General features: G+C 35.7%; 2 protein-coding genes across 2 annotated transcripts; both read left to right on the top strand.

Moving 5' to 3' along the window:
• The first annotated feature begins 249 nt into the window (after positions 1–249).
• On the top strand, positions 250–9,284 carry LOC113775376 (ATP-dependent DNA helicase Q-like 3). The gene is made up of 20 exons (XM_027320219.1): positions 250–378; positions 689–860; positions 1,027–1,134; positions 1,267–1,274; positions 1,374–1,457; positions 1,617–1,757; positions 1,849–1,883; positions 2,737–2,820; positions 3,203–3,291; positions 4,551–4,703; positions 4,780–4,876; positions 5,367–5,370; positions 5,463–5,612; positions 5,708–5,800; positions 5,882–5,947; positions 6,049–6,176; positions 7,642–7,736; positions 7,858–7,982; positions 8,385–8,491; positions 8,652–9,284. Exons 2-20 carry the CDS (start codon positions 710–712, stop codon positions 9,103–9,105), a joined length of 2,172 nt encoding a protein of 723 aa, XP_027176020.1. The 5' UTR covers positions 250–378; positions 689–709; the 3' UTR covers positions 9,106–9,284.
• Positions 9,285–10,242: 958 nt separating this feature from the next.
• On the top strand, positions 10,243–15,420 carry LOC113774951 (proteasome subunit alpha type-6). The gene is made up of 9 exons (XM_027319619.1): positions 10,243–10,471; positions 10,656–10,750; positions 10,902–10,983; positions 11,733–11,829; positions 12,179–12,237; positions 12,326–12,408; positions 12,890–12,985; positions 14,386–14,445; positions 15,016–15,420. Exons 1-9 carry the CDS (start codon positions 10,393–10,395, stop codon positions 15,106–15,108), a joined length of 744 nt encoding a protein of 247 aa, XP_027175420.1. The 5' UTR covers positions 10,243–10,392; the 3' UTR covers positions 15,109–15,420.
• The last annotated feature ends 1,430 nt before the right edge of the window (positions 15,421–16,850 follow it).

Below are 16,850 nucleotides of genomic sequence, written 5' to 3'. Positions count from 1 at the left end.
AAAAATGATATATTATAATGTGAAGTAAAAAAAATAATTAAAAAATATATTCATAAAAAATATAAATTTTTTTTGACAGAAACTTAATAATCCAAATACCACTTTTTGAAAGAAAAAAACAAATTCCCCCATATAATATGTTCAGAATTAGCTACTAACCTTCAATAATATTTACTCGCACCAAATTTCAATAGAAAACTAACAATCCAAACACCACCCAAAATTCCCCGGTCCGTGTAACGTGTCCAAGACTACGCTACTAACCTTCAATATTTCCTCGCACCAAATTGCCTTCCACTCTCACGAGCCAGAATCTGTTTCATTTTTCGCGGCAAAACCCCCCCTTTGGCGTCTCCACTACGATTCTCCCAGTTTCAGGTTCTCCCCCTCCCCCCGACCGACTATAATCTTACATTCTGATGCATTTGTTGTTAAATTTGTCAATTAATCCTGGATTGTTTAGTTCTTCATATTTTAATTCATGTGTGTTTGTTCTTTTTTCTTTTTTTTTTTGTTTCTTTCACTTATGCAGTCCAAATTTTATGAGAATCAAGCTTTTCTTAATTTCTTTCTTTCGTTGCGCATCCCGTCTTTCTGGTTGATGGGAAAATGCTGATGATTTTGTGTGCGTGAATGGATATTCAGACTAAGGAATTTTTATGTTGGGTGGGTTTCTGTTATGCTATAGGTTGGGGGCTGGTGAAAGATAATGAAGAAATCACCATTACCATTGCAAAATATATGTGGGCCTGAGAAACAAAAAATTGGCAAGGAAGCTTTAGTAAAGCTCCTTAGGTGGCATTTTGGGCATTCCGAGTTTCGTGGAAAGCAATTGGAAGCTATTGAAGCGGTACTTTCAGGTTCGTTTAGCTATTCACTTTTAGTGGTATGGTCTGCCCATTCAAAACTTCTTGAATTCCCTTCTTTTGTTTTTCTTCTACAGGCTTATTAAAAGTCTCGTGTGATTTGAAACATAGTAACTTGATTATCCCACTATTCTGAATGTTTGTGTTGGTTTGAATTTAGGAAGGGATTGCTTTTGTCTTATGCCAACTGGTGGAGGGAAATCGCTGTGTTATCAAATTCCCGCCCTGGCAAAAACCGGCATTGTGCTTGTTGTCAGCCCTTTGATAGGTCCATATTTGTTACCTTAAACGTGTTTTCCATAGAGAAAGTTTAAACTACGAAATACCTTTTTTCTTTTATTTTCAAATGCTAGGAGATCTCATTGCTTTTGTTTCGTTCTCCTTCTCCATTTTCATGCAGCCCTAATGGTAAGTGTATTCAGAGTTTGTTGCTGTTGTTATATTGTGTGCTTATATATAAGATACTGTATGTAGGTAGATTCTAGTTAATATTTCTATTTTAAACAGGAAAATCAAGTAATGGCATTGAAAGCGAAAGGAATAGCTGCAGAATATCTTTCTTCAACCCAAACTGCACAAGTTAAAAGCAAGGTACTTTTCTTGTGTATATGGTCATCTTTAATTCTCAATAGCAGCCTGAATACACGATTCTTTAAATGTCAAAAGCCCATTGGTAAGTCTTTATAAGTTGATAATCACGCATAATTGAGACATTGTGCTCATGACGACATCTTTGTTTTGAATTTACAGATTTATGAAGACATTGAGTCTGGAAAGCCATCCTTAAGGTTGTTGTATGTGACACCAGAACTGATTGCGACATCAGGATTTATGTCAAAATTGACCAAGATCCATGCTAGAGCATTGCTGAATCTTATTGCCATTGATGAGGTTTGACGAACTGCTATAGTTGGGTTTGTAGCTCTTTTTTAAGATGCTTCTGAAGTTAATTTATAACCGTCAGTGCTGTTCGAACTTTTAGGCACATTGCATTTCGACATGGGGCCATGACTTCAGGTAATGCCTCTGAGGCCATGACAATTATTCAGATATCTCTTTTTACTGTTTTCTGGTTTCAAACTCCAATACTTATTAACACGGAAGATGAACTTGAGAAGTATCCTCCTTTTCAGATGGCCCACCTAGATGGCCATTATTATATGTATTTTCTTTCTACTTTGCAGAAGATTTCGGTCTTTGAAGTAGATATATACACAGGAACTTTAGTGAAGTCACACACAAAATGAAACACTATAAGTTCACAAAGTTATCATCCATTAAAGCAAAGGTAGAACAACTTTTGGTGGAATTTGGTGTCAAAACTCCAATCTCCTTTCCCTTCTCCCTCCAAAAAATAAAATGAACTATAATAAAAATAAATTTAAAGTAAAATATAAAATATAAAAAGGAGTCCCATGTATGTGCTCTTTGATGCTCAATTATGTTCTTCCTCGAAAAAGTTGAATCTAATGTGTCTTGTGATTTTTAGGTCATCTCATTTCTTTCAATTTAACGAGCTTACTTTTTATCAACTTCCCACCTTTTTTAGATATGTATGTTTCTGGAACCTTCAAATCGATTGTAAAAAAGGAGACAGGAGATATCCTAACATTGGCATACTGACTTTTAGTGATGATGCCTTGTTTTAGGGCATCTATATTTTGTTCACATATATAGACTCTTATAAATTTTACTTAATATCCCAACCATAAAAGTGTTGCATGAAAACCATGACAATTTAACCAAATGGTATTGGGGTATATGCTGCTTGCTGATGTGTAAATAGTTTAAGCTTTTTGTGGACAATGTACTTCCTTATCCTGTTATTAATTTTTGTTTTTGCTTGTAACTTCTCACTGGCGTGTAATAGGCCCAGCTACAGGAAGCTTTCTTCTTTAAGGAACCGACTGCCTGGCATACCCTTGTTGGCATTGACAGCAACTGCTGTCCCAAAGTAAGTTTCATTTTTTCAACTTAAAGTTGAATTTCTAGTTCAAATTTAGTTGTTCAAAGCAATGGATCCAGATGCTTCTTGTACTCCTTCCACTAATTCTGTTAAAATGTTAAATTAAATCATCTTCAAGCTCAATTCCCCTTTGTATGCTTTAGTTCCTTGTAGTTTTGAGTGTGTTCATGGAATTATGAAATATCAGTTTTAAATTTGCTTATTGTAACTAATCTTGGACGGCAATTGTTCAGTGAGTATACTTCTTTTGACTCAAGAATGGAAGTTGTTATATGAAATAGTTGTTGCTTTCTTCTATAAACCTTTTTTCAATTATCTTCTTTCTGATGGAAGTTGGAGAAAGTATTTCTTTACTGCATACTCCTTTCAGAGTTCAGAAGGATGTCATAGAGTCCTTGTCCTTGCATAACCCATTGGTGCTGAAATCATCCTTCAACCGTCCAAATATTTATTATGAAGGTCAGCACAATGTGGTTTGCTTTACTGTAATTTTGGAATTCTTTTCGATTGCATCCATTAACTATTTGTGTTTGTTGAGCTGCATGAGTATCCATTTATGTTTTAATGGTCTACTTGGATCACTCATCCACATTGTCTTAACCTAGCATGGTCAGTGAATCTCTATGGCTTTTCTGTTGTCATGACAATGCAGCACATTAAGGAAAAGACTTGAGTACAATCTGACACTTATACATTAATTTATTCAAATACATCTTTTGGAAAGGTGTAGGATGGTAGGTTCTGCTATGATTTTCTTAAGGACAAAACTAGAAAATTTCCTTTATAGAGAATTGGTTTGCTGAGAAGATTCAGGCATTTTGCTTTATCTCTTTATTATAACTTAAAATTCTATAGACAAGGTCTTCATCCTGTGAGAATATTTATATCAGATGATCTTTTGGCCTAATAAAAGCATTCCTTAAATGTTCATAGAGTTAGTTTCTTTTTTCCCCCTTTTTGGTTTAAATTTGCTGATGGCTTTTGTAATTTTGTACCTTGAAAAACAATTAAAATGGCTTCAAAGTGTGTTTGGATAAGAGATTATTTCGGATAATTTTTTGAAAAAATTACTGTAGCATTCTTTTGATGTTATGTATGTAAGATAAAAAAGGTGATTGGAAAATGTGTTTATGATGCAATCAAATAAATTTGCACAAGTAATTGTCTATGCAAACAGAATGAATTTTCAAGTGTTTTGGTCATGGCAATTGGCATCTTAAACCTTCAGGGAGAGTTTCTCAAAGACATGTATATGATATGTAGCCTTCTTACTGGAGGTTTCCAAAGGTGAGATGCTATAGGATGAAGTAACTTTATAAAGAAGTTTAGCACCACCTGAAAATATTGTCTACTTACTGATTTGAAGTTTGACAGATGGGAATGTTAAGATAGTGCGGTCAATTTCAGGTGTGGTCACTGATAACAGCCTTAATGTATAAACCAATGTTCTTTCTTTAAAGTATAGAGCTGGTGTGGGTCATCCCTATCAAATTCTAGTGTGAAAAGCAGAAACAGAAATACAGACTAAAAGGAGCCTGGTGGATTCAGGGATTAGCGAAATGAGGAGACTGAACAATATGTCATACTGATTTCATGTCATTTAGTTTATGTTAGAATTTCTTTTCACTGTGTCTCTGTTGGAAAGTGTGTATTCAATTTACTGGGTATGTCTATGAAATTTCAATCTGCCTGTCTTATTAGCTTACTTCATGATGCAGTTCGATACAAGGACCTTATGGATGACCCATATGCTGACTTATGTAATTTCCTTAAATCACACGGAGATATCTGTGGAATTGTTTACTGTCTTGAACGTACAACTTGTGATGACCTGGCTTCTCATCTATCAAAACATGGAGTTACTTGTGCCGGTAACACAGCTTGTTGTTTTACCATCTTTAGTTTTTGGGCTTCCTGTAATCCGTACTGATGTTGCTGTGCTTTCAGCGTATCATGCTGGACTGAACAGTAAATTGAGGAGCTCTGTATTGGATGATTGGATTTCAGCAAAAACACAGGTTGTCGTGGCAACTGTGGCCTTTGGGTATGGTCATTCCAAGTGTAAAGTTGATCTTTTCATTTTCCGGAATTAATTTTTTTGTGAATTTGTACTTGCCACTGAAGCTCTTTATTTTAAACACTGTGGACCAGGACTTAGACATTAATCTAAGTAATTGATGCAATCTTTTGAAACTCTCCTCAATTACAATATTGCCATTGTTGTTCGTGGACAAGTTATCAATACCTTAAACAGATTACATCTTTTCATGACAAATTGTAATTCAAGGATAAGGGGAACAAAAAGAAAAAATAAAAGAAGGAAAGGGCTCCTCATATGGAAGTTTTAAAATTATAGCAATAATTTGCGTTGTTCTAGCACTCTTCTTTTTTTCCTTTTTCTTTTCCTGTATGCTCTGATGTTATGCTCCAACTTTTCTGATTAATCTTGGTTGTTCAATCTTGTCTGCTTTGTTTTCTATCAATTTCCATTCGAGCAACTTCGGTTGATCCTTGAGTTGGTGACTTCATTGCAGGATGGTATGCAACTTGTACGTCTTCTTTTTTGTTAGAAAATCGAGCAAGCTCCAGTAGGTTTTGTTGCTGACTTGGTTCCTGGACAAAAATTTTAGGGTATAGATCGAAAGGATGTCAGAATTGTCTGCCATTTCAATATTCCCAAGTCCATGGAGGCCTTTTATCAGGAGTCAGGTAGAGCAGGGCGTGATCAGTTGCCATCAAGAAGTCTTTTGTATTATGGAGTGGATGACAGGAAGAGAATGGTTAATATTATGCTTTGCCAACACAAATTTCATATTTCTCATTTTGACTATCAAGCACTGGAAATTTACCCTGATTCTTTTCAACCATATTCAAGGAATTTATTCTGGGTACTGCTAAGAACAATAAGTCACAGTCCTCAAGCTTGCAGGATGATACCTCAAAGAAATCCTTGGCAGACTTTAGACAGGTAGTTTTTGAGGCCTCTATAATTCTAGATGTGATGTTTTTTGTCTGATTCGTATGGATCTTGACTTCATAATTCGTGAAGATGGTTGAATATTGCGAAAACTCTGGTTGCCGTAGGAAGAAGATCCTTGAGAGTTTTGGAGAACAGGTGATAACTGCTGGTGTCTACTAGTCTTTCCATTCCTAATTGTATTTTGGACCATTATTAGATGCTTGAGTGATACCTCTCATGTTATCTTTGAAAAGTAGGTACCTGCGTCATTATGTGGAAAAACCTGTGATGCATGCAAGGATCCTCATTTGGTTTCCAAGTATTTGGGGGAGCTTACAAGTGCTTGCACTTTTAGAAATCATTCCTCCAGAATATTCATCAGCAGGTAGCTCAAATTCTAATTGTATCAGATGTACGTGTATGCATCAACTTTAGTGTAAATGAGATTACTTTTACTTGAATACAAGTTGTAGTTTCTTTTTGATAGTTGAAAACTCTTCTGCATGATTGGTCTAGCTGGTCTAGATCAGATGTTTCTAATGAGATAGTTGGTAAGTCCTTTGCTTTGTTTTTTCCAGGTAGACTAAATTTAAGATGACAAAACTATGATGATTATACCAAAACTTTTCTTTCTGTCTTGTTTGATTAACCAATTCCTTGATGACCTTTTAGGTTTTCCAGTCTATCTATAGCTAGTAAACTTGTCATGTCTGTAAGTCGTTGAACTTGGCCATTGTTTATAAAATAATCTATGCAAAGCTATTTCTTCTGCATAATTGAGGAGGGAGGAGAGGAGGAGGGAGGAGGAGGAGGGAGGGGTTGGTGGTGGTTTTGGTTGGTTCAATTTTCAAAAAATACCCTAAACAAATTTTAAATTCTAAAAATCCCCCAAAATGCGTCCCAAAAACACCACCAAAAATATCTACGGTAAAAGTTTTTCAAATACAATGCCACAGTAAATTTTTTCAAAAACACCCCCAAAAAACAGCTAATCCATAGTTTTTGGAATGAAGCAAATACTCAGTAGCTACATAAGCAATAACCCAAGACCTCAGAGTTCCTTGGGAGCATTAGAATGAGTACAACTGTGTTACACTCTGTTGATTAAAAAGTCTCTCCTTTCTGAGTGATGCTATTCCAGCTGCAAGAAGGATCATAGTCTGCACATGGGCCAAAGTGCTCTGTGGAATATTTTCCAAGACGACCCATTAATTTCCTAGCCTTGTTTTTCCATTTTTACCATCCATTGAGGCTTGTGTGCTTTTTATAATCTGCTTTAATGCAGTCTTCTCACATATGTTTAACGTGATTTATGGTGACCCATACTATTTACAGAGGTGTTTTGCCTAGTACACTTTGTATCTGTAGCTCCGAAGGATAGTATTTTTGAAAGAGCAGAGTACATTTTGTTAAAGACTACTTAAACAGTAGTTAGGCTTAGTTTGCTGTTGATGAGGACGTGTTGCTAAATCATTTTATTAATAAATTGGCAGAAACTATGAAATGAATTATATAATTTGATCATTGTTACATGATATGCTCTTTAGACTTATGCTTATCTGCATATTTTATGAGGCCAAATCTGATAAGTAACTCCATTTCCATATACTGTATTGCTGAACTTGTTAAAAGATTTACAGATTTTGCTGAAAGTTAGACAGTTTTTTGACTGCATGACTGCATGTGGTGCTCCGGGTTCTTGTATATCCGTTCTCTCCTTTTTTTCTTTTTCTGATTTCGGATAGTTGTTTTAGCTTTTATCCCAGCTCTTTTGACAAAAGCTTATGACCGGTTGCTTGCCTTCTTCCCTGTTAGCTGGGTGACATGTATGGATGTATGTTGTCTTGCAGCTCTGCAAATCTCCATGATGAAGAACAGATTTCTGAGTTCTGGAGTCGTGATGAAGAAGCAAGTGGATCAGAAGAAGATATATCTGATGCTGACGGTATACCTCAAATTTAACTAAAATTTTCTGGAAGAGCAGTTCTTGTGTGCTCATCTGCATGTGGTGATGTGTTGATATAGAAGCCTGAAAGCTTTTTTGTTGTTGATACGAGAAAATTTAGATGTTGACGGTCCAAAGAACATGTTCGAATCAAGGTCAGTTACAAATTCAAGCCTGAATGATAGGATTGAATTGTTGCAACGTGCAGAAGAGAGTTATTATCGAAATGACTTGCCGGACAAACAGGTAGATATTCTGTTCTTTCCAAGTTAATCTCTATGCGTGGACTCAATTTTATAGGCTCTTCGACATTGCCTGTCAATAGCCTGATACATGGTAAAATATTGCTTCTTCTATTAATCACAATCACCTTGATAAATTTGCTTCTCTTGCTACGCTGTACATTGTCCCTGAGGGCTAACAATTAAACTATGAAACTGATACTGCATATTGGTATTGAGCTTTACTTAATGAAGCTGATGGACAATATTTAATGCACCTGCAATCTTATATACTAATACTGTTAAGCTTCAGATGGGAATATTTTAGGCTTATGAATTGGTTTAATGTCGTCTATTTTTTCAGTAGCATGATTACTTAGTTAACCTCTTCTTTAGCTTGCATTTCGCTAATGTTTCCTACAAACAGGTTCACAAGATCGATAAGAACAACATAACAGAAGCATTAAGAGAGGCTGGCAAGCAAAGATTATTAAATACAATGAAGCAAAACCAGCAAAAGCTTGATGTTTTACGGTATGCCTCTTTCCCACTCTGCCCAACCTCCCCCCCGCCTCCCCTCCACTTTTTATTTGGACACCTAGGTGAAGAGTTGAATGCTTAGAATGGTACCCACCGCTAGGCTGGTATAGCTTTTGATTTCCTGTCGTCTCAATTTTCCCTTGTTGCTTTGCAGGATTGATTATGAAGAATCTGCCAGGACACTTGAAAATGAGTGTCACAAGAAGTATGGGAAGAGTGGCAAATCTTTTTATTTATCTCAATTAGCAAGTACCGTGAGATGGATCTCTACAGCAAACTCGGAAGAATTAGTGAATAGGCTCAACAGCAGCCAAAGTCCTGGGTGCAGTGCTATGACTGCAAAGTCAGATTGCTCTTTGCCTTCAGTATCTCCATCAGGTGGCAAGTCAATAGTTACAGATGATGAAAAATTGCATGACAGCAGCGTATCAGAAACCCCTTTAAGAGCATTGCAACATGCTTCTGAAGACACGAAGTTGCCACCAATTCCATCTTTCTCTGATTTCATCAATAGCCGAAATCCAAATGATAACAAAAATTTGAAATCCCGAAAGCAACCTCCTAGTAGAGATCACAAGAATCCTGATAAGAGGGTGAGAAACCAATAGGCTGAATTTGATAATTCTTCACCTCATTTTGCCTATTTTCCTCTTTATATTCTCAAGTCCTTCAGCCAGGCGAAGGTGGCTCGCATTTGCTCATTGTATGTCCGCTTTCAGCAAAGATGATGTGTGTGGTTTACGGTTGACTTAGGAGCGAGGTCGTTTTTCTTTTTCTTCACCCATTATGTTTAAGGATGGCAATGGGGTGGGTTTGGGGCGGGAGATCCCTCCCCCATCCCTTGCTCCGTTGCCAAAAAACTCCCCCCCTCGCCTCCGCCCCATCCCCCTTCTCCGTTCCCCCAACCTCGCCCTACCCTGCTTCTTCTAGAAGTGCTTGCGCGTGATAATTTGATTTTTTTTCTAGAAGTTTTTATTCAATAGATCAAAATTAAATTCAAAAAAATAAAATAAAATATGGAGCTGAAAAAAGTGAATCAAGAAAAGTGTTGAAATAAAATATCAAGAAAATTAAGAAATTCAATTAGATTGTATAGATGATATTTTGGATTACTCATAAAGTGCGTACATATTTGTGCCAATTATCAATTAGGAATTTGGATAAAAATGAAATAAATGTTATATTTAGTTGTCAAATATTTGAAATTTATTATTATTAGATTATATATTATACTACATTTATTTCTATTAATAAATTGAAGCGGTGGATGGGATGAGGGTATCGGGGTATCGCCCCCGACTCCCCGACTCCCCCCACCCCATTTAAAACAGGGAGAGAAAAATTCCCCCTATCCCCATTCCATTACTTCCCCATGAGGTGGGTATTCACTTCTGTTGCCATACCTAATTATGTTTTTTTATTTCTTCTATAAAAGAAAAATCACATAATATTCTGTGTCTATAATCTATAATCCAAAAAAAAAAAAAAAAAGTAACAGTTACCGTTTTATCAAGTACATTTTATCCCAGAATATCACTTCAAATATACATAGCTCACTGGGGATGTATATGGGCTTGACAGTGCAAAGTTTGATACAGCCCAGAGGATAGTACGTTTCCGTACCTCAAGCCCAAACATGTGGGTTTAACAAAGCCATCGGCCTAAGGTCTGAATGGCCCAATACTGCTTTCGGGACAAGCCCACACGAGGGAAGCTCGGCTACTTGTCTTGGAGCCAAAGCTTCTTCCTTGCTTATCAGTCTTGGCAGTCTCTTTTTCTTCCAATTCTCATCGAAAACTGCAATTTTCGTTGCCACCATTGAAGTTCCACTCATCCATTAAAGCAAAACAATTTGAAGAGAAAAAAAAAGCAAGGAGAAGAAATCGAGTAGAAAAATGAGTAGTCGTGGAAGTGGAGGTGGTTACGATCGTCACATCACGATCTTCTCTCCCGAAGGTCGTCTCTACCAAGTCGGTAAGCTCCTTAAATTTCTTTTAAACCCTATTCACTATCTCTTCCGCAGCTTTCTTTAGAATTTGCGTCCAAATTTATTAATTTGGAGCTAATTTTAGTTTCAAATATTTATATTTTGGACGCGGTGGGTGGGAAGAATGGGTTTATTGATGTTTTTAGGGTTTTTAATTTTGCAAATGTACAGAGTACGCATTTAAGGCCGTTAAAGCCGCCGGAATAACCTCCATCGGCGTGCGGGGGAAGGATTCCGTCTGTGTTGTTACCCAGAAGAAAGTTCCGGTTAGTGCAATTATTAGCTCCTCCTTTTTCTTTTTCCTTTTTTTTTAAATTATTTTTCTCTAGTGCCGAATATTGATGTAGAGACTTGAATATTGCAATATGTTTTATGGATTTTGGAGGATTCATGTAAAATTGAAATGCCTGTGAGCAGGACAAGTTATTGGATCAGACTAGCGTCACCCATTTGTTCCCCATTACTAAGTATCTTGGACTTTTAGCTACTGGGATGACAGGTTTGTTGATTTTTATCCTTATTATTGTTTTATCTTTGTTTACTTCTGTGGTCCGATTGAGGTTCTTATGAACATTGCTTGGTTAAATGAGAGTTTTTATATAGGTATATTATAAGTAATTTTCAGTCTTTGGGTTCAATTATAGTCCTGCATTGTTAGAGGAATGGTGTTTTCAGTTGTAGCTGTGGGTAAACCTCTTAGAATTATTAATTTCAGGCAGCAAGATTGTAAATTGACAAAGTTACAGCTGAGATGATTTTTATTCTTTTCTTGAAGACGCTTATATACATAATGTCGTGCAGGTCATGTACTGTGTAACAGTTGTGCATTTACTTAGATCTTTTAGTACTTGTTTCCAATATGACTTAGCAGGGAACTGTCTTTTTACATTTATATGTTGCTAGGTTATAGAAAATTTTGCTATAGTCGTTTAAATGGGTATTACGTATGCATATGTTAGGGTAGAATGGCGAGTATTCATTGCCTCTGTCAAAACAATTTGAGCTTGCCTTCAAAGTTTAGATTCATCTTGAACGGTATCAGAGCTGAAATTTTTGTAGGTCATACATATTAGGAATTTAAATATCTTTTCTTATCAAGAGTAACATTTATCTAAGGTTTAGAGAAGTATGAGTGGAAATTTTGTTGTATTCTCCTGTTTTGACATAAATTGTAGTTATTTTGCTCCCAGAATAAGTGCCCATTGTTTGTTATCATGTGCTGATCACATACTTATTTTCACTGTTTAGCTGATGCAAGGACCTTGGTTCAACAAGCTAGAAATGAGGCTGCTGAATTTCGTTTCAAATATGGTTATGAGATGCCTGTGGATACATTGGCAAAATGGCAAGTGAATTTTTTTATCGCTGTAAATCCTGTTTCTCAGGAACTCCTTATGTATTGAGCCCATTTCTCTTTATGCAACCTTGATATCAATGTGTCAACCTGTTGAATCTTGCAATCTAAACTGGCTGTAGTGGAATAATGTTGAAATTGTATGATTTTCAAGCATCTTTGGAAGTTTTGCATTTTGTTCCTGATAACTACTCTCTGCCATTATGCCTCCTATTCTTATATTTTTGGTGGCTTAAAAAGCAAAACTTGACTTTTGAGAGCTTTTTCCGCCATGTGTGTGAAAGGTTTTTTCTTTTGTGCTAACAATATCTTTGTGTATGCTTCTGTGCCTATACGTCAGGATTGCTGACAAATCTCAAGTTTATACTCAACATGCTTATATGAGGCCACTTGGAGTAGGTTTGTCTCTAACCAGTTGTATAAAATTTTGGAAGTTAACTGTCTTTCTCATTGTTAAAGTGTTAACATATACTTTTTTACTACATAGTTGCAATGATATTGGGTATTGATGAGGAGGCAGGACCTCAACTATTCAAGTGCGATCCAGCTGGCCATTTTTTCGGACACAAGGTACTTGGAGATTTTTCTTTTTTCCAATATATCAGTAAAATAGCAGCTTTTACCATGTTCGATGATCAAGCATAAGCAACTAGTGTGACTGAGGAAAGGGGCCTCTTAAGTTAAATCACTCATTGCATACTCATCTCCAGTTACCAGGATGCCACTAGTTAACATTTACAGATCAACTTCATTAAGCTTTCTCCATTGAACTTGTTTTGAATCAACCATTTTTAGTGCTTGTCTAATTTATATTTTGAGTCTAAATAAATCTAAAATGAATTTTGTGAGAATTGTATAATTGATTATTGAAACCTGAAGATGTTTTTTTGTGGTACTTCCTTTGTATATTTCTCTTGGCATGGCTTTAATTCTGGATTCTGATTACCACTTGAGATGGCAATGTCATCTTTTTCTTTTGGCTTTAGGAAGCCTAAAGAATTGGTGAACTACTATAAGTAGTAGATGTTTAATTTGCTGTTACCATTCTCAGGCCACCAGTGCTGGAGCTAAAGATCAAGAGGCAATTAATTTCTTGGAGAAGAAAATGAAAAATGACCCTGCTTTCTCATATGAGGAAACTGTACAGGTAAAACGAATAAAGGACGAGACTGTTCCTTGCATTTTTGTTTGGTGCCATATTTTCCTTTGTATTGTTTACAAGGCCTAGAAGATGATCAAGTTGGAACCTGGCCATTGTTGAATTCACTGTTATAGTAAAATTTGGAAGTACAGCTGATGCTTAAAAGATACAAGTAAACTGAAATTTGAATATTTAGGGAAAATACTCTGCAGGAAATGAGATGTTGAAGGTGGTGTTGAAATCATGAAAGACATAGCAGATGCTGTAAAGAGAATTGTAAATGACGGAGAGGGTAGTGTGGTCCAGTATTCAATTTTGGGCAAACTAAGATAGGTTTAGGCAGATCTTCTACATATGAAAATAGAACTTACTCTACTTCTGCATTTTTGTGTAATATGTGAAAAAGTAGGAGACATCGAGGTTTGTATTTATCAAAGATCAGTTCATCATGTTATAGGTGATTTACACGTGCTAGTGACAAGAAAGCATCATGAATAGTCCCCCCCCCCTTTTTTTTTGTGTGTGTATGTTCCGCTCTTTCTGTCTTATTTATTTACTTATCGTTGGGAAAAAGTATGCTGAAGTATACAGCAGATAGCAACCTGCAGTCGGCCTTATCTATCCATTTACACTTCAAATGAAATTTGAGATTGATTTCATGCTTAGGGAAAGCCTTGTGTGTGTGTGTGTGTGTGTGTGTGTATGTTCTGCTCTTTCTGTCTTATTTATTTACTTATCGTTGGTCATGAAAATATAATTGTTGGGGAAAAAGTTTATTTACTTATCGTTGGTCTTATTTATTTACTTATTCATTTGAATGTTTAGTGGGGAAAAAGTACGCCGAAGTATACAGCAGATAGCAACCTGCAGTCAGCCTCATCTATCCATTGTGTACTTCATATGAAAGTTGAGATGGATTTCATGCTTAGGGAAAGCCTATGAATATCACAGTTAGATTGTTGTAATTTGTAGAACTGTTGACAGTATTCCAAATCCTTCAAATGTCTGTGCACATCCCCTTCTGTTGCTTGGGTGCTATGTTCAAGTAAAGCTAAAGTTGTGTCCATTCCTTGTCAGTAAAACTCCAGATTCTTGCAATCATTGACAGTTTCAGATTGCAGGATTTATTGAGGGACTGAAAATCAACATGGAGAGTAATAAAAGGCAGGCATACCAGTTATTGAATTACTGCTAGTGTACATCAAAATAAACACCAAAAATAGCTAATGATAGATGCACACGCCTGTGTAAATATATCTAGAATGGGCATCTTCTAATTAGCCTAACTAAGATTATTGTCAATGAAGTCTATAATGGAGTTGTTTCTAAACCAGGGTTACTCCTAGTCTTTTCTGGAGTTACCTTCCCCATTACAAAGTTGCAGTCTAATATATTTGTTCTTGTAGACTGCCATTTCTGCGTTGCAATCTGTTCTGCAAGAAGATTTCAAGGCTAATGAGATCGAGGTATATTTTTCTTTCTTTCTTGTGCTTTTATTGATTGTTGGATGAGAAATTGTGCAACAGTTAGGGCAGAACTGTTTCTCCTGATTTCTGTCTGTTAACAGTTTTTGTTATTTGCATTGTGACTCAATTCAGTTTTTAGATTTCATCTTTACATATCAGATCTGCATCACTCATCTGAGTAATGATCTGTAAGAGGTTTAGTGAGAAGTGTTTTCTTTTTTTTCCTTTCAATCTTACTATTATTATCGTTGTTGTTGTTTTGTTTGGTGGGAAGGGTGGTGTCGGTTAACTGATGAGTTAATTGCACATTTACAGTTTAATTTTAGTGAAAAACATATAAAAGATGGATATGGTTGCTTCGGTTGGGAAGGGCAGTGGGTTTTTCTGGTTGGATTCATAACATGACAAGGATGATCTAGTTTTCACATAGTATTTTGTTCCACATTTGTATGGAAATCTACATATGTCGAAGTCAAATGCTCTGTTCAACTTCCTTGCAACATTGGCTCTACTTGTTTACTTTGCCATATTTGTTACAGCTGCTGCATTAAAGTAGTCGGGTTGTTGCAGGTTGGTGTTGTGAGGAAAGAGAATTCAATCTTCAGGGTGTTGTCAACCGAGGAAATCGATGAGCATTTGACTGCCATCAGTGAGCGTGACTGATTGGTCGTGGAAGTACCTGAAGCCTTTTCTCATGTGGTGTGAAAATCAACTTCATACGCGTGACTTGTTATGGATGTTTGGTAAGGCATTAGGAGGGTTCTCATGCATGTATTGGACAATCAAAAGATAGTCAGTCATGTTTCGATGTTGTCATTATTGGGATTGTCGCTGAAGGTGATTCTTAGAATTCATTCTGGACTCTTTTCCTTCGTACCGGAAATTCACCTAGAAAAAAAATTCTTCACAACGCTGAGACGTGTTTGACATTTTTTGGCTTTACATGTTTGATGAGCATCTTTCAAATGTCTCAAACTCTTGTCCTTGCTTTTGGTCTGATTAAACTTTTCTTCTAGCTTGAATTGGTGTCATTGTCTGGAAGATAATTTGAAAAAGAAAAAAAAATCATAAGTTACAATATCCCAATGACTATATGGGGACGGCCATTAAATGTTGAAGAAAATTTTTCATTTTCTTCACCCTCCCTCCAAAAAAAAAAAAAATCCAAAAGAAATGAAAACTCTCTTTTCTCTAGGTTCAGCAACTCCTTGATCACTTGACTGTAATTATGTAAGGGGCACAATCCGTGTTACTATTATTGGTTGTAGTGCCGCGTTTAAGATAAAAATTAGGGATAATATCAGAAACCTCCCTCCCTCAAGGTTTCTCTTCATATCATCTGGTACTTTTAAAGTTTTAAAAGTATCATTTACTTTTCTTACTTTTGTTATTTATGTACCAAAATTTTTAAAAATCTTAAATTACTCTTTACTTGGTAAATAAAAATGTTTGTAAATTACTTTGTTCACTTCAAGAAAATATCACCTAAAAAATAATTTCCTGTGGTACTACTACATCATAATCCTATATTCCATAAAACTATAAATTTGAAAAGTAAAAAAGATATTTGAAATAAATACACTTGTACCAATTTAACTCTATATGCTCAAAACTATTTTGTACAAACCTCACATTTTTTTTTCCAACATCTTCTCAACCCTTACACAAATCATTAAATTGTACCAATTATTTAAAAACTAATTCAAAATAAGTAAATAAATCATACATCACTTTATCACAATCACAAAGAGTAAAAGAAAAATAAAATTCAATTTATTATAATTTATAAATGAAATATTGCATAGCCATTCAAAAAATAGGTAAGAGAGAATGATGGAAAAAGGAAAAAGAGAAGAAAGTGACTTTCATTTCATTTCTTTTTTTTTTTTAATTTTTGAGCTCTATTTATTTGATATGTGAATTATGCATCAAGTAAGGATTAATATAGTCTTTTCACAATTACTAAGGGAGGTAAGTAATAATTCGAAAACCTCAAAGGCGCCAAGTGATATTAGGAGAAACTTCAAGGGAGGTTTCTGATATTAACCCTAAAAATAAGAGTAGAAAATTGGGGCACTGTATGTTGCAGAAAGTATTGGAGATTGAGACCACCATGTGGAGGGAATTGAGTTTTTTCTCAGGTAAAAAGGCTACTGTATTTGTGTATCTGGGGCATGGCCTCTTTTTTTTTTGGTAAGAATGACTTTGTAGCTGAAGGTACATTTTATTACATTTACATAGACATCTTCTGTGATGGTACGTTATGGCTCATTTTAAGAAGTCTCATCAAATTGCTGGCCTAAGAAGAGAAAAACAGCTTTGTACGCTAGACAATAATGGCAAGTTTATTGGGTTTAATTCTCTAAAATTGTGTGTACTTTTTCTAATCTAGCAATTTTCTTTTA

Source organism: Coffea eugenioides, chromosome 6 (assembly GCF_003713205.1).
Source record: "Coffea eugenioides isolate CCC68of chromosome 6, Ceug_1.0, whole genome shotgun sequence".
Classification (NCBI taxonomy): Eukaryota; Viridiplantae; Streptophyta; class Magnoliopsida; order Gentianales; family Rubiaceae; genus Coffea; species Coffea eugenioides.
This window is presented reverse-complemented; position numbering and strand designations above follow the sequence as displayed.

What these genes read in the sequence shown, in the direction of transcription:
- LOC113775376 (XM_027320219.1), top strand. Translation starts at nt 710, where the DNA reads ATGAAGAAATCACCATTACCATTGCAAAATATATGTGGGCCTGAGAAA. An exon ending in ACATGGGGCCATGACTTCAG is followed by an intron (nt 1,884 to 2,736) that starts GTAATGCCTCTG and finishes GGCGTGTAATAG; the next exon opens with GCCCAGCTACAGGAAGCTTT. An exon ending in ACATGGAGTTACTTGTGCCG is followed by an intron (nt 4,704 to 4,779) that starts GTAACACAGCTT and finishes CTGTGCTTTCAG; the next exon opens with CGTATCATGCTGGACTGAAC.
- LOC113774951 (XM_027319619.1), top strand. Translation starts at nt 10,393, where the DNA reads ATGAGTAGTCGTGGAAGTGGAGGTGGTTACGATCGTCACATCACGATC. An exon ending in TTTAGCTACTGGGATGACAG is followed by an intron (nt 10,984 to 11,732) that starts GTTTGTTGATTT and finishes TTCACTGTTTAG; the next exon opens with CTGATGCAAGGACCTTGGTT. An exon ending in TCAAGGCTAATGAGATCGAG is followed by an intron (nt 14,446 to 15,015) that starts GTATATTTTTCT and finishes GGGTTGTTGCAG; the next exon opens with GTTGGTGTTGTGAGGAAAGA.